Source organism: Selaginella moellendorffii, unplaced genomic scaffold, assembly GCF_000143415.4.
Source record: "Selaginella moellendorffii unplaced genomic scaffold, v1.0 SELMOscaffold_113, whole genome shotgun sequence".
Lineage (NCBI taxonomy): Eukaryota > Viridiplantae > Streptophyta > Lycopodiopsida > Selaginellales > Selaginellaceae > Selaginella > Selaginella moellendorffii.
In genome coordinates, this window is record NW_003314374.1 from 300,495 (window position 1) to 322,188 (window position 21,694).

Consider the following 21,694-nt stretch of genomic DNA (forward strand, 5'->3'; position numbering starts at 1 on the left):
CTGTTGAAATCTAATGTACTGCCAGGAGTTTTGGGAGATTCACTCATTGACTTCCTCCACCTCAGCAAGAGAAGACCCAGCTGAGGAGTTTTTGTGAGTTGGGTGAGAGATTCGTGGTGTCCCTGGTGTTTGCTGGGCCGAGTTACTTGGTTTCTGGGCATAAGCCATAGGCATGTGTCAAAGAGCTTGGCTCAATTTGGTGGCTGTAATGGGGGATAGTAAGGGATAGCTTCAATTCATCAACTTTTGTGAGCTGGATGGCATGGAGCTCGCCTGATGCTTTAAGAGGGGTTGAAGTAGGATTTTCAATTCTTTGACAAATTCTGAGCTGTGAGAGAGCTAGATTGCCATGTGCAAGCGTATGGCTCTTCTAAATGTGACAAGGAACTGTCCAGTGCTGTGTATCTCTATGGAGCTCCTCACTGCTCGATATGCAAACAACAACCCAGTTCGATGCACTTTCAGCTGTGTTGAATCATGTGTCATTGCCCCAGGTCAAAAAAATCAAATCCAGTTGCGGTCCTATGAGGTGGGCATGTAGGTTGGGTCTCCTGCATATGGGAAATTGCCTTCATTCCAAAACAACAATGCTTGCTATGAGCCCAAACTTCTCACCTTTGCTTGAGGAAAGTGTATGACATCTAGAGAACTATGTATGATTTTAACAAGTTAGGGAAATGGAATTAAAGGAGCAAGAAAAAACCCAAAATAAAAATGCCACATTGTTGTGATGTAAAAAGGGATGGACATAACACTCATGAGCTCGTTCATTGTGTTCCGACTCTTTTTACATGACTCAAAGGACATGACTCATGACCACGTGGACATGCCACGTCAGCTGATCGAGACTGACATCTCGACACACATATGTTCAACTGCTGATGGAGAGCAAAACTTAGAGAATTGCGGGAGCTAGCATGGTGGGACTTGGGAGCTTGAGCAATTGGAGCTCGAGCAATTGAGCCATGTATTGCAATTTATCAACTGTTAGAAACTAAGATTAGCTTTGATATTTTTTCCTTGCCAACCAGCCACCAATTTCTAGTTATCAAATAATCAGTTATGTATAATATGTTAGATTCCTCTTTCATTTAATAATCTTCTGAAAGTTTCCATTCTATCACCTGCTTTGTGTGGACCTAGATTTGTGACAGAAAATGGGCTCCAAAGCTTCTCTATAGTAAGAATGAATAAAATGAATAAAAATGTTAAAATCAACTTACCTGCTGCAGCAGCTGCTCTTGGCCATATTATTTGGTGAATGTTGCTAGCATCCACTTTCTCTCCCCACATACACACTTCACCACCAAGAATTAGTTGTTGTTCTCTACCATCAGTGATGCTATCATATGGCTCCTTGTTGTAAAACTGCTCCCATGTGACTTCAAAATGGTCCAGGTACCATGAAGCCTGCTCGCTTATTATGCACTTCAGTCCTGACTTGACCACACTAGGAGCAATTGCAGATCCAAGCCTGTAACAACATAGTTTTACTTTGAAACACCGCATATTGATTTTCTTATACCAGTTCTGGATGATTGTGTTCTTTGGCAAGCTTGATCCAAAATTTTGAAATGCTTCCTGCCTAGAAGTATTGTAGAGAAAAATAAATACATGTTATGCAATGCATGGATTACCAGCTCACAGGAACATAACCATGTTTCATAGCTAGCTTCTGTACTTCAAGCACAAAAAACTTGTACGCTTGTGTGGCTGTTAAATTGTGCTTGCCCAACCTATCATAAAGGTATCTAGTTTCAATCGAATTTGATTTTGAGAATATCAGACCATTCAGAAACAAGCTTTGTGCTTTCCCAACAATCTGATATTATCAAAGAGTTAATAAAAAAATAATAACTCATCACTTCTTACTTGTATTTACTTCGTCTCCTCCAATATGTAACAGCTCAAATGGAAATGCCTTACGCAAATCTAGCAAGTTTGCATGCACTAAATATTTTAGAATTTTAATAAATATCATCTATATTACCAAAAAAGATGCCATCAATCACTTCAAACGTGAACTCCTTACTCACGTCTAGTGGAGTTCTGCAATTTTGGGAAGGCCACAACTGAGGATATCCAACTCCCCTGTAAATTGCAAAGTAATCTCATAAAGCATAAAAGAGAACTGCATACCAAGAACGGGCATGCCCTGGAACATCGATCTCAGCCATTATACTTATACCCCTCAGTTCAGCATACCTTAGATAGTTACTAACTAGTTTATTATTCTCATCCCTTTTAAAGCTTACTTGACTAAGTCTTTTGCATGGTCGAGACTATAGCGTTGTTTATTTGAGTAAGAGCCATTCCAAAGCTTTGGGAAAGAAGGGATCTCCAAAGGGAATGATTCATCGTCAGAAATATGCCAATGCAAAACGTTCTGGAACAGAGTAAGTTGATAAATTATTAAGCCAAAGCACTTACTAGCTTGGCATAGGCCATGGAATCAATAATAGTCTTTATTGTGTTTAATGGTAAGTAATGTCGTGCAGTATCTAGTTATTTAGCAAAATTAAGATTTAAAAGAAAAAAAAATTCATACCTATCAAAAGGCCTCTATACAAGAATCTTGGCTCATCAAAAATGTCCCAAGGGCAATTCTCCAAAAAAATAGTTTTTGCTTCAACATTGTATCTGCAGATCTGACTGAAAGTCTATGCAACAAAAACTTTGAAACAAGCCTGACTAATTTCTTCAATTATTACCTCCAATCCTCGAAGGGCTCCATAGACAGTGTTTGCCTTGTTCGAACCAACCAACAAACAAATGCTTTTACAAATAAAAGATCTTCTTACCTGGAGAAATGCGCTTTTTGGATCCAAAGGATCTGGAATTTGGAGGTGGTAAGATTCATCAGTCCCAATATGGAGCTGCTAAAAGATCAACATTAGAACCAAACAAGCGGGAGAGTCTCAATTTGCTCTCACGCTTTGATTGTATGAGAAGAGATCAATACGAAGCTTGTCTAAAACAAACTTTGGTGGATTGATCACCAAATCTTGTACTAACGTTCTTTGACCACTAATCAGTGCAGTGTACCGATCCATGCCTGCGTGCAAGACAACCAAATCCTGTGGAGCTGAGGTGTATATACTAAATTTTGGAGACAGTGTCATAGAGAGGGAGCCTTTGGAGTAATTTTTTGGTGCTGGTAAGATGAAAGCACTTGAGCTGCCATGATGATCCCAATCACTCAAAACTACACCCCATGGGCTCCCATTCCAAAGTTTAAAGGTGATTGTGAACAAAACCACTACAAGATATAGAACAACAACTATCAGTATCCCTCTCAATTTTTTTTTACACAGCATTGTGCTAGTGTTTTCATTTCTGTCATTCCTTATTTATTATCTTAGAAAAAAAAATTCCAGTCACCCAAATTGTATACACCTACTGAATAAGAAAAATTCTTCTGATTGTTCACCAGTTCACCACCAACGCTACTCTCCAAACCCATGCTGATCAGTCCAACCTATCTTTATCTTGTCATAATTCACCTAATTTATTCACTAAGAAATTATTCTTTTAATTATTCCACAAACAGTATATTATTGGGAATATTTCTTAAGGAATCTATGTATATTCTAAGATATTTCTGTAAGCAAAGTAATTTACAATTTTAGGGTTTTTGACTTCCAGCCACCCGCACAACTACAACCCCAAGGTTGAGGGTGCTCACCCTTGGACCTTTGTCCTCATGTGCTTAGTGGCCTTCCTATACACAGGTTCTTTCCTTGCTCCCCTTCTCTCATGTGTTGTGTTTTATCTCTTTCTTCAAGGACTCGCCATTTTACTTTCCCGGCTAGCTATCGGCCTTGAAGGTCCTCCACTCGGACACTAACTTGGGGCTGCTATAGCAATTGGTTTCTGTTCTTATTCTTAAAAGGACATTCTTTCAAAGAATCTCCTAAATACTGCATTTGTATTAAATCTTAAGTGAATGTTTATTACATACTGCTGGAAGTCGATATTTAAAGGCATATACCATGGTGGAAGTTTTCCAAATGTCCTTTAATTCTAATCCTTGCTTATGGAATTGACACTAAGAAAACCCGCATTGAGTTTGCCATTGGTCATCCTCATGCAATCAATTATATAACTCCACCCGGATCCCAGAGCTCCAACGAATAAATCAGCCTCTACAGCCATCATCAAATTGACATAGCTATTGTCAAATGCAGTCCTCTTGCCAAGAGATTTCATATACTTGGTCATGGCAATTGTCCCAGATTGCCTCTCCACCTTCGTGAAGTAAAATTTCCAATCCTTAACATCCATGGTCTCATCAACTACGCTCTGTGGAAAAGCAATGTAAAAAATGTTTCAAAAAGAAGTTTTCTTCTTACTTGCATCTCTGTGGAAAGCCATACGTTCTCCAAGTCTGGAAATTTTCTTCTCAACGTGTTTGCAAGGTTTATGTAGTCTTTGAAAGGATGGAGTGTCATCTCCCCACCTTTATCTCCTTGCCTTACATGGATGCTTACTATAGGTCTTGGAATCCAAGGTCCATACTTGCTCCACACAAATTCCTCTAGGGGAGTTTGGGCTTGCTCTTGCAGGAAGTTAACTGGCAAATCTCTTGGTAGAGAGAGGACAATAGCTCTAGCAGCTTTTATTCCAAATGCTTGATGTCGGGCTTGGTTTAATAAGTTGCAAAGATACTCACTTGGAAAACGCATTAGATAACGATAAGCCTTCATAAAAAGAATTTTCAAGAGAAAGGAAAAGAAAAGTTTCTATAACTTATACCTGTGCTCTCCACCACCTCCGTTTATTATAGTAATAAATATCTCCCAAAACTGCTCCATTTAACTCCTCTGTTAGTCGCATTTTCTTCCATGGTTCACCCCAAATCCTAATCTTTTCCTTGGATTAATGGATCTACCATATAAAATAAAACAAACCTTGGTACACCAGACCACGGACCAAGGGTGTTGTTCGATTTTTTTAATATCCCTTGATTCCATGCATTCTCATCAGAATATAATTCCATAGCACGACTGATACATTCTTTAGAGGCCTCCGGAGCAAAATAGCAAGACCACCTCATATAATTTTGTCCTGGAAGAAAGTGATACTTCAATTAATTTTTCTCAGTAGCATAATATTAACAAACCTGTGCATCCCTGATGGTTTGCTCCATGGTAAGGCAATGTAACAAAAACTCTTCCTTCACTCACAGCTAGAGAAAGTATGGATGAAAGGTATGTAATTTGAGAACCAGCACCAATAGGAAAACTATCACTGTGCCAGTGTGCCAAGAGAAATGTTGCATTGCTACAATCTTTGGGGTGTTGGTGGAGCCACAAATCATGCTGCACAAGCCTTGTCAAGGGAAGATTGTCGTCATTACCACCGCTAATCTGTAGAAAAAAGAAATTTCCCTCTTAGAATGTTTCATGTTAAGGTGATACTTGCCCATGGTATCAAATTCGAGATGCTCTCTTGTGAATCCTCCCCAATAGCAGTTTCCCACAAGTTCCATGGAGGCAGTTCACCATCTTTTCCACGACGATCCATCCTTGTATGCAGCTCATTGCATCTTTTACAATCTTGGATGTGAGGTGGAAAAGGAACTCCTGCTGGAGCTTTGAATCTACTGGTATCTTTGCGGATCACTTGATCCAAACCTTTGCTCCAAATATCTACTAAAGCTTTCACCTTGCTTGAAACCTTTGTGTCAGGGTGTGACCATCTAATGCTGCTTCTAGTAAGATTTCTTTGCTTCAGATGATAATCAATTACTAGAAAAGATGTTAAAATAATAAGTAAGGCTAGACAATGCACCTTGAAATATCTGAAAGACTCCATGCTTGGGGGATTGTTTTAGTGGACAGCTGGTAATTACCAATGTTTTGGTGAGACCAAACAAAGGCATTTTAAATCTTCAATTTCTAACCCCTCGCGTCAGAGTTTATTCTGTCCGTAGTCCCGATACCTTGAAGAAATTCACTCCACGCACCAAGAATAACTGTGTTTAGGGAAAATCATTGCTTACTTAATTGTCTTGACCATTGGCATTTGCCACAAATCGGACTTCTGGGAAGAATAAAGCGATCACGACGCATTATGGGGTAAGTTTGGTTCATGTTTGTTTCAATTCGTTGGTATTAGTATAGTTCTCGTAGATAAGCAGTGGCAGATTTGTGTATGGTCGACCAAATTTCTGAAGCATTTTCCCGTGACAGAAGAATTCATTTGATGAGAGAAACATGAAAACACGGATCTTTATTAATACGTGAAAACCAAGGGAAACCCCCGGTTTACACTAGCATGTTTCCAGCCGTACAAAATAGTGTATGCTTGCAGAGGCTAGACAAACGGAGAGAGCTTTTAAGTAATGCATACTCTGGATGCAAACTCATGGCTGAGTTGATTGCGATGGGCCTTGTACAGAACTTACAGGTGCCTATTTCGATGTCTGCTAAACTCTGTGTAGGATGGAAAGAGAACACACACCGCTTCTCGCATACAAGATTCCCACAAGGTACAATTCATCCACATCAGCAAAGTTCCTGCTTGCGGCATCTCCGAGTCTGATCTAAGTCGAGGAATCGATGAGGTTCATATCAAGCTCTATCATGTGAACCAGTTTTCCCAAAGTCCTTGCAGAACGCGTCAATTTCTTACGTCAGGCTGGATCGGGCTAGTGCAAAATTTTCTTGTCCTTGCCAGCCAAATCCCGAAAATGACAGCATGCTATTCGACGGTGCGTGCATCGAGAGCACAGCCACGATAAAACAAATCTAGGACCACACACCTGTTTGCCTCTCAGTAGTTAGGAGCATAGAAGTTCCTAGTGGAGCAAAACTGGCAGGGCTTTTGGAACTCTGAAGTTTGACGTATTAATTTCTCATTCTGATCTTGGGTTTTCTTTCCTCTAAAATCTCAGTTGTGCAGCTAAACTGAGCAAAATACTTTGCTGGATTGTTTTTCCACGCTTCGTGGACTCAAGGTTAATCTCCTGATTTATTTGGTGAGCAAGAATAACCTAGAACTTTTAGGTGGTGCTTTCCAAATAAAATGTGAACTTAATTCTATATTTTCAGAGCAAAATGTTCAAACGGCTTGCGCTTTGGATTCTCTTTGTGGTCCTCTTGATTCTCAGCTGGCGGCCAGTGTTTGATTTGTGGAGCAATGAGTTGGATCGAACCATCAACGCCGATCTCGACAGCAATATTAGAGCCGTGATGAAGTTTGCTGGCCCTCACCTCCAAGATTGCAAGCACTGCAGCGCCATGAATTCCAAGTTCGATCACGACTCCACCTCGACAAGAGAATTTCCCGCATGGGTACGTTCTAATTGGTAGGAACTTCTTTCATTTCAGTGTTGTCTTACACAGATCAATGGAGCTGAGGAGGACAATCTCCCATTCACACGGCGCGTCCAGCGTGATATTTGGTTGCACCAACACCCCCGAAACTGTAGCGATGCGAAATTCCTGGCACATTGGCACGAAACAAGTAGTTCAGTTGGAGTTGGATCGGACATGGTGTCCATGGCTGGAATGCTGGGAGCAGCTATTATTGAGAATAGGTTTCTTATCACCCATGGGGCCAAACACAAAGGCTGCGCAGGTGAACGAGATTCTTGGACTGGAGAGTATTTAAGATTTTGTGACTATGCTCAGGATCAAGTCATGGTCGCTGGTCATGTTATTTTGTTCCGGAGGCCTCCGAGGAGTGCATAACACGGGCATTGCAGCTTTCTATGCAGGAGGAGGCCAGGAGAGAGGGAATTGTTAAGGACTTCAGCGGGGATCAATGGAATCTTGTGCCCAGGTGAGAGAAAGAAAGTAAATGTAGCTTGGTTTTAATAGACAACCATAGTTCTTGGGGGGAGCCATGGAAAGCAATGCAACCAACTGTGGAGCTGGATGGAAAGCTTGTGAATCACAACGCAAACCATCGAAGGTGGTGGAGAGCTCAGGCAAGTTTATAGAAGCTAGTCTAAGATTTAAACAGAGATTTATACACAGGCACTCCTCTGTCTCATACGTTTTCCAAGTGAGTACCTTTGCAATCTTATGAACCTAGCAAGGCATAGGTCATTTGGAGAGGAAGTAGCAAAACTTGTTGACAAACCTCTTCCATTGTCGACTGAGATTAATAGTTTGGAGAAGCAGAGCTGCAGGCCATGGATGCCACGTCCTATGGTTAGCATCCATGTAAGGCAGGAGGACAAGGGAAGAGAAATGGAGATTATTCCCTTTCATGAGTATATGAAGCTTGCCAACTCTCTTTGCCGGAGATTTCCAGATGTAAAGAGTGTATGGCTTTCGACAGAAATGGAGGTAATATAACTTCCTCTTCACATTCTAAGAGACTATTATTACTTTTAGGACGTTATGGAAGAATCTGAGCAGTACAAAGACTGGAACTTCTACTACACTAGGTACAAAGGCAGGCTGGAAATACCAGAATGGCGGAATATATGTCATTAGTTGGAATGAGGCAAGCTTTTGATAATAGCTTTGTGAACCTGTTGATCGCTGGAGAGTGTGATCTTTTCGTGGGAGTGTTGGGTTCAACTTGGAGTTATGTTCTGGATGGTTTGAGGATGACTAATGGCAAAGTTACCTCTGGCGTCCTCACTGTCAACCCCATCAATTCCCTCCTCATATAAAAGCTTAATAAACATTTGCTAGTTCAATAGGACTTACTTCTGACAATGATTAGAAGCTTTGAAATGCATGTTTTTACTCACTTTTAAGGAATGTCTTTAATATATTCTCATTTATAATAACCTCATTCATAATTAATAAGTTTCTCATAGAATTCCCATCTGCAAGTCCCTAAGATAAACATCCCCAAAAGATTGTAGCTTTCAACTTCATCTTAAGTGAAGAGTTTGGGAAATGGCTGGAGTATCTCATAGTTGTAGATAACTTTGATATGATGTTTCTCTAGCATTACAGTCATGATTGTAGTGACGGTCCTCATTGAAACCATGTGACATGAACCACAGGAATATTCCAGTATTATTCTATGGCTTATGCCTAAGGTTCACTTTTTTGTTCATTTCATTGGTATTAGAGCAACACATTCTTTTAGGGATGGTAAATAAGCAAAATATTGATCTTAATGAAAAGTATGACAGTAGTGATGATGGCTATTACAATGAGGATGAAACTCTTGATGATGTCATTGTGTGGTAAGGACACCAGGTTCAAAGTGACATTAAGGAGGTTAAGGATTCTGTCAATTTTATTAAGGATTTCTTGCTTCGCATAGACCCTCAAGGGTTGAATCAATCTCATGTCTGTGATTTCAATTAGTATGTTAAGCATGCTAAGGATTATAGTATTGTGGAATGGAAGTTATCACTAGATGTTTATAATAGTTAAAAAGTTGATTTTTGGTTGGAATTATGAAAAAGTTGTTAGTTTCACAATCTTTATAAAGATAAGGTGAAGATTAATTTTTTTGTGATAAAGCTTACAGGTCATGCTTCTTCATAGTGGAAGAATTACATCAAAATTAATCCAAAATTGACTTTTTAGACTGATTTGACGAAGGTTTTCCACACTTCATTTGTCAAGAAATTTGAACAGGTTGATCTCGTGAATTAGTTGTTAAAAATTCAGTAGAGGACTTTGTCTTTGGATGTGTATGCCCACAAGTTTCATGGCCTTAGTCCCATAGGCACTTATAATGAGTTGCTAAAGGTGCAATGTTTCATTAAAGGTTTGAGTTTAGTGGATGTGCAACAAAAAGTCAAAAAGGATTTTCTAGCAACGTTGACTTATGCTATCACTAATGCTTAGATCTTTTCGCCTAAACTATTAGTCAACTTAGTCAAGTCTTGTCAACAGGATGGTCTACAGGGTAGTTAACGTGATGACCAACCCACCAATGCTTCATATTCGAGGAAGAAATGGCTGTTGTTTTATCGTGGCTCAAAGCATGAAGATGGCAATGAGGCTAAGAAACTTCATTTGGACCAGTAGAGAAGGACAAGGTGGAAGGCAATTGTTTTCATTGCCACAGGGTTGGATATCAAGATAAAGATTGTCTTAAAGGGGTTAATGAATGCTAAGATGATTGTGGTGGAATTTATAGTCAATAATAGGCAATAATGTGAGTGATATTGTTATTGGGGACTGTATTGCTTCAAGTTAGACATTCTCTCACATACATGAGCCATAAGTTTGATGCCATATAGCAAATTTGGATTACTCGAGATAAAGAGTTGTATGTTATGATTGTTGTTGTGAAGGAATAGCAACATTATTTGTATGGATTAGACTTCTATGTGGATTCAGATAATCAATCTCTCCAGTATTTTAGTCGACAAAAGAATCTTCGAGGCTGCCTTGCTTGTTGGCAAGAGTTCCTGCAGGAAATGTCTATTAAAATTTGGTACAAACATAGAGGTGACAATAAAGTGGCTGTTGCATTATTTAGAATGGTAAATTCTATTTCATTTGTGAAGCTATCCAGTGATATTTTGGATGAGCTTAAGGAGTTTACTGACTTCAACTCCTTTATCACTGATATTCGTGCGAAGGTTTTGTTGAGGGACACTTCTATAGATTTGAAGGGTGACAAGTTTGCGTCATTCGAGATATGAAATAGAATTTTAGTGAAGAAGGGATATGTGGTGGTTCCTCGTGTTGACAAACTCATCAAATGAATTTTTGTTGAGTGTCATGATATGCCAAGTGCTGGGCATCCAGGGGTACTGAGAATGTATATGTTAGTGAAGAGGCATTTCTTTTAGCTTGGGATGAAGTCAGATGTTAAAAAGTATGTACGTGGTTGTTTGACCTGCCAAGCAGTCAAAGTTGATCATCAGAAGTTTGCTAGCTTCTATCATCCTTTATATATATCCGAGAATAAATGGGATAGCATTTCAATGGACTTTATCACTGGTTTGCCCAAGACTTTTTGAGGAAATGATGCTATTTGGGTTGTTGTGGATTGTTTGACGAAGATGGCTCATTTCTTCCCAGTGAAGATGATGATAAAAGCTTCTGAACTTGAGTTCAGTTGTTTGTAGACCAGTTATTCAATCTTTATGGTTTGCCAAGTGACATTGTGAGTGATTGGGATCTCAAGTTCATGTCCAAGTTTTGGCAAACGGTCTTTAAAAAGTTAGAAACTAAGCTGAGCATGAGTAATGGTGAGCATCCATAATCAAATGGGCAAATAGAATGCATGAATTAGCTATTAAAAGATATGCTAATGTCTTTTATGGGAAACTTGACTAGATAGAGAGTATGGGAGAAGTACTTGCCTTTGCTTTAGTTTACTCATAATAATGTTCATCAATCTGGCATGTCTCTTTTTATGGTGATGTATAGCTATGAGCCTAGGTTTCTCATGAGTTTGAGTTTGCCTTTGGTTCTGGTACCTCATGCTTGTGATTTCTTGGAGGATATGCAAAACAAGCTTAAGTTGGCAAAGTTGAACATGAAGCAAGTGTAAGCGACTAAATTTTCCATTTTACTTTAGTCACTTAACCACACCTCTGACCACTTGAAAGAGTCTCATTCACAACCTCCATAAGTCCTATTTTGGACTTAGGGACTTGCTAGCCCCAAAAATGGCATCCATGCCACTCAACCATTGCACTTGGTCCAAGTGCTCCACGTGTTTGATCCCATGACCGACACCCCAAGGTACCACTGACATATCAGCCCGTTACGCTAAGGCTATACCCATTCACCTTGGTCACATCGGTGGTCTAACACCACCTCCATCACAGTCCCGTCTCTCAAAGACTGGGCCATCCGTCCATGAGCGATCATCCCAGATTCACTCTTTAGCATCCTTAGGATGCCCACAGACATGGGGAATAACCTTCTTCAATATCCCTTTTCCGGTCCCCACCAAGTCCCTTTCCGTCTATGGCCGTGTTCACCAACACTGCCACTGGATCAAGGCCCACAAGCCCAACCACTAAGTCCTATGGTCCTTTGGGACTTCCTCCTCACTTGACCACATCCTTGGTCTCTACACTAGAGGGTGGCTCCTCTTTCTTTTCACAGTCTGGGACTTTGGGGCAACATTTCGGAACACCATGGCCTTACGCGAGCCTTGTGGGTACTCTCCCCGCCTCCTGCCTTTGGGTGCTCTAACCATGGGCTTAGAGCGAGGTTCCGTTGAGCCACGCTAAGTATCCAAGTAGGTAGTGCCACCCACACTTGGACTAGGAGCATTGACCATTCGATATCCCGGGGAAACTAGAGCTGGTTCTTGAACACTTCACCAAGTTACCCCGCTTGTCAGTTCATGTTCACTCTAGTCTTGGACTTCCCAGTGGGCAGCTCATCACCCAACACTGGGTATAGCCTTCTTGGGCCAAACTAACCTTTCCTGGCCAAACTGGCTCCATTACAATCCTCCCCCTACTATACTTTTGGAGCTCATCAAACCCCCTAGGGTTTGGGAGATGAACACTTTGGGCTTTCACCCTCTCAAACTTGAATTCAGACTCGGACTCGAACTCAGACTCAGACTCGGGCTTGGGCTCGGTCTTGGCCTTAGCCTTGGTTTTAGTCTCGGTCTCGGTCTTGGTCCCGGTCTCGGTCTCAATCTCGACTTCGGACTCCATCTCAGGTCCTTCTCAGACTCCATCTCGGGTCCATCTCGGACTCCATCTTGATCCATCTCAAACTCCATCTCGGACTCCATCTCGGGTCCATCTCGGACTCCATCTTGATCCATCTCAAACTCCATCTCGGACTCCATCTTGGACTCCATCTTGGGTCCATCTTGGACTCCATCTCGGACTCCATTTCGGACTCCATCTTGGGTCCATCTCGGACTCCATCTTGGACTCCATCTTAGACTCCATCTTGGGTCCATCTCGGGTCCATCTCGGACTTTATCTTGGACTCCATCTCGGGTCCATCTCGGACTCCATCTTAGACTGCATCTCGGGTCCATCTAGGACTCCATTTCAGACTCCATCTCGGGTCCATCTCGAGTCCATCTCGGACTCCTCCACATGTCATGTGTTGGTCCTTTTGTGTCCCTTTTCTAGAGACTCACTTATTGCTTGTTTCGTGCTTGTTCCTCAAGCATGTCGTTGGGAGTTCCACTCCCGCTCTCGACCTTTCAAGTCGGAGCTTTTAGTCCAAATAGGTTACGCTTGTTTGGCTTTCACTTCAGCCACTACCACGTGGCACCCTTTCGGCTCCACTTTGGGGCCTAGGGATTTTGTGTTTGACAACTCCACCACCCATAGACGAAGTTCGATGTCCTCACAAACGGTAAACTATGTTATAAAGTAATACCAACATATATTACCCTTTCCATTCTTGGCACCTCACCAATATTCGTCAATGGTTTGATATCGAAGGCTCACCATGCTTTACCCGTCCTCTAAGGAGGATAGTCTCTCCAACTTAGAAACTGATTGGACCACTTGTAGTGGTTCTCTCCTTTTATTAGTTTATTTCTCGCTAAACCTATTAAAGACACCATCTATATCTCAATCCCACTACCCCTTCTCGAGTAATCTCAATTTTCATCAATATAACCTTTGCACTTTGGAACTTTTACTTTTGACTTTCTTGAAGTCAATTTCCTAGGTGTTTCCGACACCTTGCATTTGCACATATTGTGCAACTCCACTTCCCTATAAGCAACCAAAGGGAACGACTTGAGAGACGATCCATGGGGTTCAAATATAGAGGGAAAGGGCCCATGAATAAGAGTGCACCCCCTTTTCCAATCGGTTAAGGGTCTTGGGATATTTGGGGTTAAGCGTCCTTGGGTTTGAATAGTACTGGGTTGGGTGACCTCCCGGGAAGTCCAAACACAGGAGCTTACATTCCCCACCTTAGGAAGTTCTCTACTTGAGGGCACCATCATCCTCTCTTCTATTTCGTGCTTCCTTAGGCACTAAGTTCCAGTTATTATAATTTGTGCTAGGGCTAGCCATGGCCCTATCATTTGGCTACCTTACCGCTCCCTCCCTTAGAGCTTCCTCTTTCGCCAAATCAGAGCAATTGGGAATCCATCTTTGGAAACACCTTGCCTTTCCCTCAATTAGTTAGCCCCCAACACATTAATGTTCTTAGCTTAACTTTGCCTTTTGAATTCTTTCCTATTATTCCCATGGCTCTTTCTTAGCCACTAGTCTTTTGCTCCTATTCTTGATTGTTGCACCTAGCAACATCGGATTGCTACCTCCATTCTCGAGGTATCCTTTCGATTCTATAGCAAAGACTCTAGGGTGTTCATCCCTAGTATGTCTCTTTAGCATTTTTTGTTGTGGGCTCTATCCTTGGCCCAACTTTGTGACCCTCCCATGGGTCTCTTATAGAGACTACTTTCTTCGAACTCACTATGCCATCGCACTATCACAGATCATTTCCTTTATGTGTTTTTCCCACTTGGTCATTTTGACCAAGCCACAACATCATAAATAGTTCAAATCAACACTTTGAATCAGGAACTTCATTCCTTAGCCAACCAAGGACTTTGTCCTTATTTAGCCATATAGTGATCTCACCTTGGCACCTTAACAGAGTTGCCAAAAGGTACTTGGTCTTCTAGACTTTCAAGTTGTTGACCATGACCCCAGGGGCATCCCCCACACTTGGCGGTGCACCCAAGCTAACCTTTACAGCCAAGGGTCCATAGCAACTGAGATTAGGTGTCCCTATCTCACTCACCATGTCCTTGGTCCCACTCGCACCAAGGTGTTCAAGTTAGATATGCCGAGCCACACTAAGTAATCTAACCGTGCATCACGACTTCAAGGCATCCCTCGCTTGGCAGTGTGCCCAAACCAGTCTCCTCACTGAGAGTCCATGACCACCGAAAAATGAGTGTTCTCATATTCCAAACCATCACCACGCTCTAGTGGTTTGGGACTCGAACCCAAGCACTAGAGGGTCGGGACTCAAACTCAATGTCCATATATGCATTTACGGATGGCATCATCTAAGACACCTAGCATGACTCTTCACGCCGGTGCACCAACATGTACTTAAAGCGCGCTACAGATCACAACTTAGGAACCTAGTTCCTCCGCCCTGCCAAGTCCTCTCGCTTGACAAGTCTGTGATCATGCATGGACTCCTCTATGCTCGGCCCCATGGGCCACCCCTTTTGAAGTTAGCACCTTCAACTAGTCCCCTGACTTGCTAATCTCGCTTAGCAAGTCATTTAGCCACCGTAATATGGTTCATGCATAAGCGTGAAAGTCCTTAACCATTGACTTTCGTTCAAAACCCTCTCTTTGAATACTCGGGAACTACTTCCCCAACCTTGATAGCTTTGCCTCATAGCCAGCTTCAAGACCACGTTTCTGTTGCGCCACTCTGATTTCACACGCTTTAAAAACCATTTACACTAGCTTTTTAGGTACTTATTTACCTAGAATTGTCTTCAGGAACCTTTAAGGAACTCTATTCCTTAGCTTGCTAAGGCTTCTCCTTTGCAAACTCCCTACTCACCATATGGTCTAATATGGATAATTCCACATTTTAGACTCTCCAAGGCACTGTGGCTGCTAGTAATAACATCCTCGAGCACCTTTTTGATTCTCCACTCCCAACTTATATAACCACCGTGGTTATGCCTTTCGATTTCTATGGTTCAGTTCCATCCTAATATTACTTGTTTTTTGGCCTCATATGTTTCTTTTGGTTATTCTCCTCCAGACTAGGAGGATAACTTTGCACATTCTACCATGCCTTAGCAAGTATTCATAGGGATGAACATACTTGATACCTTAGGGAGTGGTTTTTCAATCTGGGTATGCTCACCTTATAATCCCATACACCGGGATTAACGTTGCTACTTATGAGCTTCTATATGCCCATCATTAGCCTTGCCAAAATCCCATTTTTGGCTTTGTCCAAATTGGGCAGACGGATTCCTCTTGTCTCCACAACTTTGGACGTTTGGATAACACCTTATATCCATCATTCGCTAAGGATTTAGTCCTTTGGGCCTTATCTAATGCCCTCGCAACACCAAACACCACTTTTTGGTGTTTTAGAGTGTTTGAGTGTCCCAATGATGGTCTTCTTTGGCAATGAGCATTTCTTTTATGACATTGACTTACTATATTGTAACATAAGCAGCTTCTCCCCCATAAGGGTATATTTAACTTCCTTATCCCAATAAGAAGTCTTAGGTAGTTACCTTCTATCAGTTTAACTAATTATTTTACACCTTTTGCTTAGTTGCCTCATACTTGTCAAATCCTACAACTCATTGCTGGTGCTTCCACACCTCCATCATTATTTGGGTCACCACACTCTAACCGCATGCCTGTGAGACACAAAATCCCTAGGCCCCAAAGTGGAGCTGGAAAGGGTGCCACGTGGTAGTGGCCGAAGTGAAAGCCAAACGAGCATAACACGTTTGGGCTAAAAGCTCCGACTTGAAAGGTCGAGAGCGGGAGTGGAACTCCCAACAAAGTGCTCAAGGAGCGAGCACGAAACGAGCAATAAGCAAGGCTCCAAAAAGGGACCCAAAAAGGACCAACACATGACACGTGGAAGTGTCCGAGATGGAGTCCGAGGCGGACCCTAGTTGGAGTCTGATATGGAGTCCGAAGTGGAGTCCGAGATGGAGTCCGATATGGAGTCCGAGATGGACCCGAAGTGGAGTTTGAGATGGAGTCCGATATGGAGTCCGAGATGGACCCAAAATGGAGTCCGAGGTGGACCGAGACGGAGTCCGAGATGGACCCGAGATGGAGTCCGAGATGGAGTCCGAGATGGACCCGAGATGGACTCCGAGATGGAGTCCAAGATGGAGTCCGAGGTGGACCGAGACAGAGTCCGAGATGGACCCGAGATGGAGTCCGAGATGGACCGAGACGGAGTTCGAGATGGAGTCCGAGATGGACCGAGACGGAGTCCAAGATGGAGTCCGAGATGGAGTCCAAGAAGGACCCGAGATGGAGTCCGAGGTCGAGACCGAGACCGGGACCGAGACCGAGACCGAGACCGAGACCGAGACCGAGACTGAGACCGAGGCCAAGGCTGAGACCGAGCCCGAACCCGAGTCCGAGTCCGAGTCCGAGTCCGAGTCCGAGTCCGAGTTCGAGTCTGAGAGGGTGAAAGCCCAAAGCGTTCGTCTCCCAGACCCTGGGGGGTTTGGTGAGCTCCAAAAGTATAGTAAGGGGGAGGACTGCAATGGAGCCAATTTGGCCAGGAAAGGCCAGTTTGGCCCAGGAAGGCCAGACCCAGTGTTGGGTGATGAACTGACCACTGGGAAGTCCAAGACTAGAGTGAATACGGACCGACAAGTGGGGTAGCTTGGTGAAGTGTTCAAGAGCCGGCTCTAGTTCCCCCGGGAGATCGACTGGCCGATGCTCCTAGTCCAAGTGTGGGTGGCACTACCTACTTGGATACCAGGCGTGGCTCAACGGAACCTTGCTCTAAGCCCATGGCTAGAGCACCTAAAGGCGATAGGTGGGGAGAGTACCCAAGTGGCTCACGTAAGGCCACGGTGTTCCGAAATGTCGTCCCAAAGGCCCAGACTGTGGAAAGGAAGAGGAGCATTCCTCTGGGGTAGTGACCAAGGACACAGTCGTGTGGTGAGGAAGTCCCAGAGGATCGTGGGACTTAGTGGTCGGGCCTGTGGGCCTCGATCCAGTGGCAGTGTTGGCAAACATGGCCAGGGGCAGAAAGGGACTTGGTAGGAACTAACAAAGGGACTTTGGGGAAGGCGATTCCCCAGGTCTGTGGGCATCCTAAGGATGCTAAGGAGTGGATCTAGGATGACCCCTCATGGACAGATGGCCCAGTCTTGGAGAGACGGGATGGTGATGCAAGTGGTATTGGACCACTAGCGCAGCAAAGGTGAATGGGCATGGCCTTAGTGTAACGGGCCGAGATGTCAGTGGTACCTTTGGGTGTCGGTCATGGGATCGGACACGTGGAGCACTTGGACCAAGTGCAAAGGTTGAGTGGCATGGATGCCATTCTCGGGGCTAGAAAGCCCCAAGTCCTAAATGGGACTTATGGAGGTTGTGAATGAGACTCCTCCAAGTGGTCGGAGGTGTGGTTAAGTGACTAAAGTAGAATGGAAAAATTAGTCGCTTACAATGCCTTCCAACTTAGGCTATGCCATTCCCATTTCCATTAGAATTCCTTTGGAAGGAGTTCTCATAAACTCGCCAATTTCATCTTAAGGCATCACGCCTTAACACATTCAGTGTCTTTGCACCATCAACTCCAAGAGTCTACCTTAAAACACTTCTTTCTTGTGTCTAGGTCCTTGCCAAGACCAATGCAGTTCTTTCTTATGCTAACTGTCCATTGGCACTGCACTATAAAGTTTATACACAATTTTGTGTCAAAGTTGTTCTCTTCTGGGAACACCTTTCCCGCGACTTTAGTATGGCCCATTCTGCCACCCATGAGATACCCACTATTCTCATACTTGTTCTCATACTTGGATCTTATGAGCCCCCCCATCCTTCGTAGGGCACAACACACTTCAGTCCCAATGCTTTTACCAATCCCTTAGGGCCATTTCTTGACTCTACTTGAGTCACCTAGCATTTTTAGACTTTGTTAATCCAATGATCTGTGAGGTCCTATTTTTGAAGTCTCAACTCACTTGAATCCAACTTCATGTATTTGTGTCCTATTCCTAAGAACCATGTTTGCAAGTGTTACTCCAACACTTGATTATTTTCCGTTCTCTGTGGGCTACTTTTGCCCCTTAGGACTATCTGTCCTTTTGATGAGAATATCAACTCATTCTCTGAGCACACCCCCAACACCTTGGGTTTGTTCCAGCATTTATAAAGGGTAGCGCCAGCTACCATTTCAAGGACTCATGTCCTCATCCATATTTGACCTCTCAAAGTCCTTAATTCCGATCTCAAATTCATGAGCACTAGCCTCAACTATATGAGGATAATTTTGTGACTCCTTTATTGTTTTGGACCACCTTTCCCGTGATCCCAACTATAGTTGTTTACCACAACTACATTAGCCAATTTACTAAATCAAACGCTCATCTGGATCACATCCTCAACTTTATGAAGAAACCTTTATACTATTCCCAAGATCTCAAAGTCGTTCCCTTACTGGTCCTTTTCTATCTACCACATCGTGCCCAAGTTCACACATGAACTTGAGTGGAAAGCCATGTCCTCTTGATATGCTACTCCTCAAGGTTAGGCCCACTCCTAGGACTTTCCGATGCCAACATCAATGGTGATATACTTGAGCACCAATAAAAGTTAGACTAAGGAACAGCTCCGATACCAAGGTGTAATCAACTAAATTTTTCATTTTACTTTAGTCACTTAACCACACCTCCGACCACTTGAAAGAGTCTCACTCACAACCTCCATAAGTCCTATTTTGGACTTAGGGACTTGCTAGCCCCAAGAATGGCATCCATGCCACTCAACCATTGCACTTGGTCCAAGTGCTCCACATGTCCGATCCCATGACAGACACCCCAAGGTACCACCAACATATCGGCCCATTACGCTAAAGCCATGCCCATTCACCTTGGTCACATCGGTGGTCTGACACCACCTCTATCACAGTCCCGTCTCTCAAAGACTAGGCCATTCGTTCATGAGCGATCATCCCAGATCCACTCCTTAGCATCCTTAGGATGCCCATAGACATGAAGAATAACCTTCCCCAATATCCCTTTTCTGGTCCCCACCAAGTCTTTTTCCGTCCATGGCCATGTTCACCAACACTGCCACTGGATCAAGGCCCACAAGCCCGACCACTAAGTCCCACGGTCCTTTGGGACTTCCTCCTCACCTGACCGCATCCTTGGTCTCTACACTAGAGGGTGGCTCCTCTTCCTTTTCACAGTCTGGGACTTTGGGGTAACATTTTGGAACACCATGGCCTTACGCGAGCCTTATGGGTCCTTTCCCTACCTCCCGCCTTTGGGTGCTCTAACCATGAGCTTAGAGCGAAGTTCCGTTGAGCCACGCCAAGTATCTAAGTAGGTAGTGCCACCCACACTTGGACTGGGAGCATTGACCATTCGATCTCCCGAGGAAACTAGAGTCGGCTCTTGAACACTTCACCAAGCTACCCCGCTTGTCAGTTCGTGTTCACTCTAGTTTTAGACTTCCCAGTGGGCAGCTCATCACTCAACACTGGGTACAGCCTTCCTGGGCCAAACTAGCCTTTCCTGACCAAACTGGCTCCATTGCAATCCTCCCCCTACTATACTTTTGGAGCTCATCAAACCCCCAGGGTTTGGGAGATGAACGCTTTGGGCTTTCACCCTCTCAGACTTGAACTTGAACTCAGACTCGGACTCGGACTTGGACTCGGGCTTGGGCTTGGTCTCGACCTTAGCCTCGGTCTCGGTCTCGGTCTCAGTCCCGGTCTCGGTCTCGATCTCGACTTCAGACTCAATCTCGGGTCCTTCTCGGATTCCATCTCGGATTCCATCTCAGGTCCATCTCAGACTCCATCTCGGTCCATCTCGGACTCTATCTCGGGTCCATCTCGAGTCCATCTCGGACTCCATCTTGGGTCCATCTTGGACTCCATCTCAGACTCCATCTTGGACTCCATCTCAGGTCCATCTCGGGTCCATCTCGAACTCCATCTCGGGTCCATCTTAGACTCCATCTCGGGTCCATCTTAGACTCTATCTCGGGTCCATCTTGGACTCCATCTCAGACTCCATCTCGGGTCCATCTCGGGTCCATCTCGGACTCTTCCATATGTCATGTGTTGGTCCTCTTGTGTCCCTTTTCTAGAGACTCACTTATTGCTTGTTTCGTGCTTGTTCTTCAAGCACGTCGTTGGGAGTTCCACTCCCACTCTCGATCTTTCAAGTTGGAGCTTTTAGTCCAAATAAGTTATGCTTGTTTGGCTTCGCTTCGGCCACTACCTTTTCTAGAGACTCACTTATTGCTTGCTTCGTGCTTGTTCCTCAAGCACGTCGTTGGGAGTTCCACTCCCGCTCTCGACCTTTCAAGTCGAAGTTTTTAGTCCAAACAGGTTACGCTTGTTTGGCTTTCACTTCGGCCACTACCACGTGGCACCCTTTCAGCTCCACTTTGGGGCCTAGGGATTTTGTGTCTAACAACAAGCTCAAGATCGAAACAAAAGATTAGCTAATGAGCATCATCATCATCAAGAGTACAAAGTTAGTGACAAGGTTTTCTTTAAGCTGTCAAATGCACAATGGTCTTTGAAAGGAGGTGGCAGTGTTAAGTTGTCTCCACGGTATTGTGGGCCTTGAACAATTTTACAGCGCATGGGGGATCTTGCACACAACACCACATCAACATTTTTTCATTGCCCTAGACTAGAAGTATAAGAAGCTTATCTTTTCCAAGCCATGGACATAGGCATTGCGGCAACATCTTACTTGGAGGCAGGCATAAAGTTCGTCAGCCAAGAAATCTCCTTTCCACACTTCTATAGGGAAAAAAAATATTTCAAGCCAAAGAGTGAAAAAAATTGTATATCTGCACAAAACATAGTACAGGAGTAAGCTGAGCTCGATCCAGCTCGCGTAGGATGACAGGAACTCTGGCATTGCTCTCCGGATGACCCTCCTGGAAATCAGATCCATATTCGTGAAAACAGGAAATCTGTCAAACTAGAACTTATTACTCACTTGATTGTGGCCCTGAGCAGGAGCTGAGCAGTACAAGATACGTGAATCTTCACTCACAGTTGCTGCAAACGCTGCGGCCTTGTGACAAGAACGTAAACTCAATCCTGCGAGGACTCGGGATGCGCAAGAAACCATGCCC

The 21,694-nt window shown here is 43.6% G+C and overlaps 3 protein-coding genes across 3 annotated transcripts; 1 reads left to right on the forward strand and 2 right to left on the reverse strand.

Annotated features, from left to right (window-relative positions):
• Positions 1 to 1,070: 1,070 nt before the first annotated feature.
• On the reverse strand, positions 1,071 to 3,299 carry LOC9659990 (beta-hexosaminidase 3). Its single transcript, XM_024664720.1, has 13 exons — positions 2,934 to 3,299; positions 2,712 to 2,876; positions 2,549 to 2,660; positions 2,431 to 2,501; positions 2,256 to 2,386; positions 2,140 to 2,205; positions 1,991 to 2,091; positions 1,873 to 1,932; positions 1,789 to 1,822; positions 1,638 to 1,736; positions 1,526 to 1,585; positions 1,224 to 1,474; positions 1,071 to 1,175 (listed from the first exon to the last, which is right to left on the reverse strand). The coding sequence occupies exons 1-13, from the start codon at positions 3,120 to 3,122 to the stop codon at positions 1,075 to 1,077; spliced, it is 1,440 nt and encodes a 479-aa protein (XP_024520488.1). The 5' UTR covers positions 3,123 to 3,299; the 3' UTR covers positions 1,071 to 1,074.
• A 669-nt stretch (positions 3,300 to 3,968) lies between these two features.
• On the reverse strand, positions 3,969 to 5,779 carry LOC9660552. The gene is made up of 6 exons (XM_024664726.1): positions 5,425 to 5,779; positions 5,123 to 5,369; positions 4,911 to 5,067; positions 4,756 to 4,861; positions 4,353 to 4,700; positions 3,969 to 4,302 (listed from the first exon to the last, which is right to left on the reverse strand). Exons 1-6 carry the CDS (start codon positions 5,524 to 5,526, stop codon positions 4,024 to 4,026), a joined length of 1,239 nt encoding a protein of 412 aa, XP_024520494.1. The 5' UTR covers positions 5,527 to 5,779; the 3' UTR covers positions 3,969 to 4,023.
• A 296-nt stretch (positions 5,780 to 6,075) lies between these two features.
• Positions 6,076 to 8,363, forward strand: LOC9660553. The gene is made up of 7 exons (XM_024664708.1): positions 6,076 to 6,080; positions 6,446 to 6,493; positions 6,619 to 6,715; positions 7,056 to 7,298; positions 7,350 to 7,584; positions 7,638 to 7,788; positions 7,837 to 8,363. The coding sequence occupies exons 1-7, from the start codon at positions 6,076 to 6,078 to the stop codon at positions 7,946 to 7,948; spliced, it is 891 nt and encodes a 296-aa protein (XP_024520476.1). The 3' UTR covers positions 7,949 to 8,363.
• The last annotated feature ends 13,331 nt before the right edge of the window (positions 8,364 to 21,694 follow it).

Bases quoted from the DNA above. Each gene is read 5' to 3' on its own strand.
- LOC9659990 (XM_024664720.1), bottom strand. From the start codon at position 3,122: ATGACACTGTCTCCAAAATTTAGTATATACACCTCAGCTCCACAGGAT. The intron at 2,877-2,933 runs GTGAGAGCAAAT...ATCTTTTAGCAG, and splicing joins TCTTCTCATACAATCAAAGC to CTCCATATTGGGACTGATGA. The intron at 1,475-1,525 runs GTATAAGAAAAT...ATGTTGTTACAG, and splicing joins AACACAATCATCCAGAACTG to GCTTGGATCTGCAATTGCTC.
- LOC9660552 (XM_024664726.1), bottom strand. From the start codon at position 5,526: ATGGATCGTCGTGGAAAAGATGGTGAACTGCCTCCATGGAACTTGTGG. The intron at 5,068-5,122 runs GTTTGTTAATAT...ACTTTCTTCCAG, and splicing joins AAACCATCAGGGATGCACAG to GACAAAATTATATGAGGTGG. The intron at 4,701-4,755 runs GTATAAGTTATA...CTTTTTATGAAG, and splicing joins GGAGGTGGTGGAGAGCACAG to GCTTATCGTTATCTAATGCG.
- LOC9660553 (XM_024664708.1), top strand. The intron at 7,299-7,349 runs GTACGTTCTAAT...TGTCTTACACAG, and splicing joins CAAGAGAATTTCCCGCATGG to ATCAATGGAGCTGAGGAGGA. The intron at 7,789-7,836 runs GTGAGAGAAAGA...AGACAACCATAG, and splicing joins CAATGGAATCTTGTGCCCAG to TTCTTGGGGGGAGCCATGGA.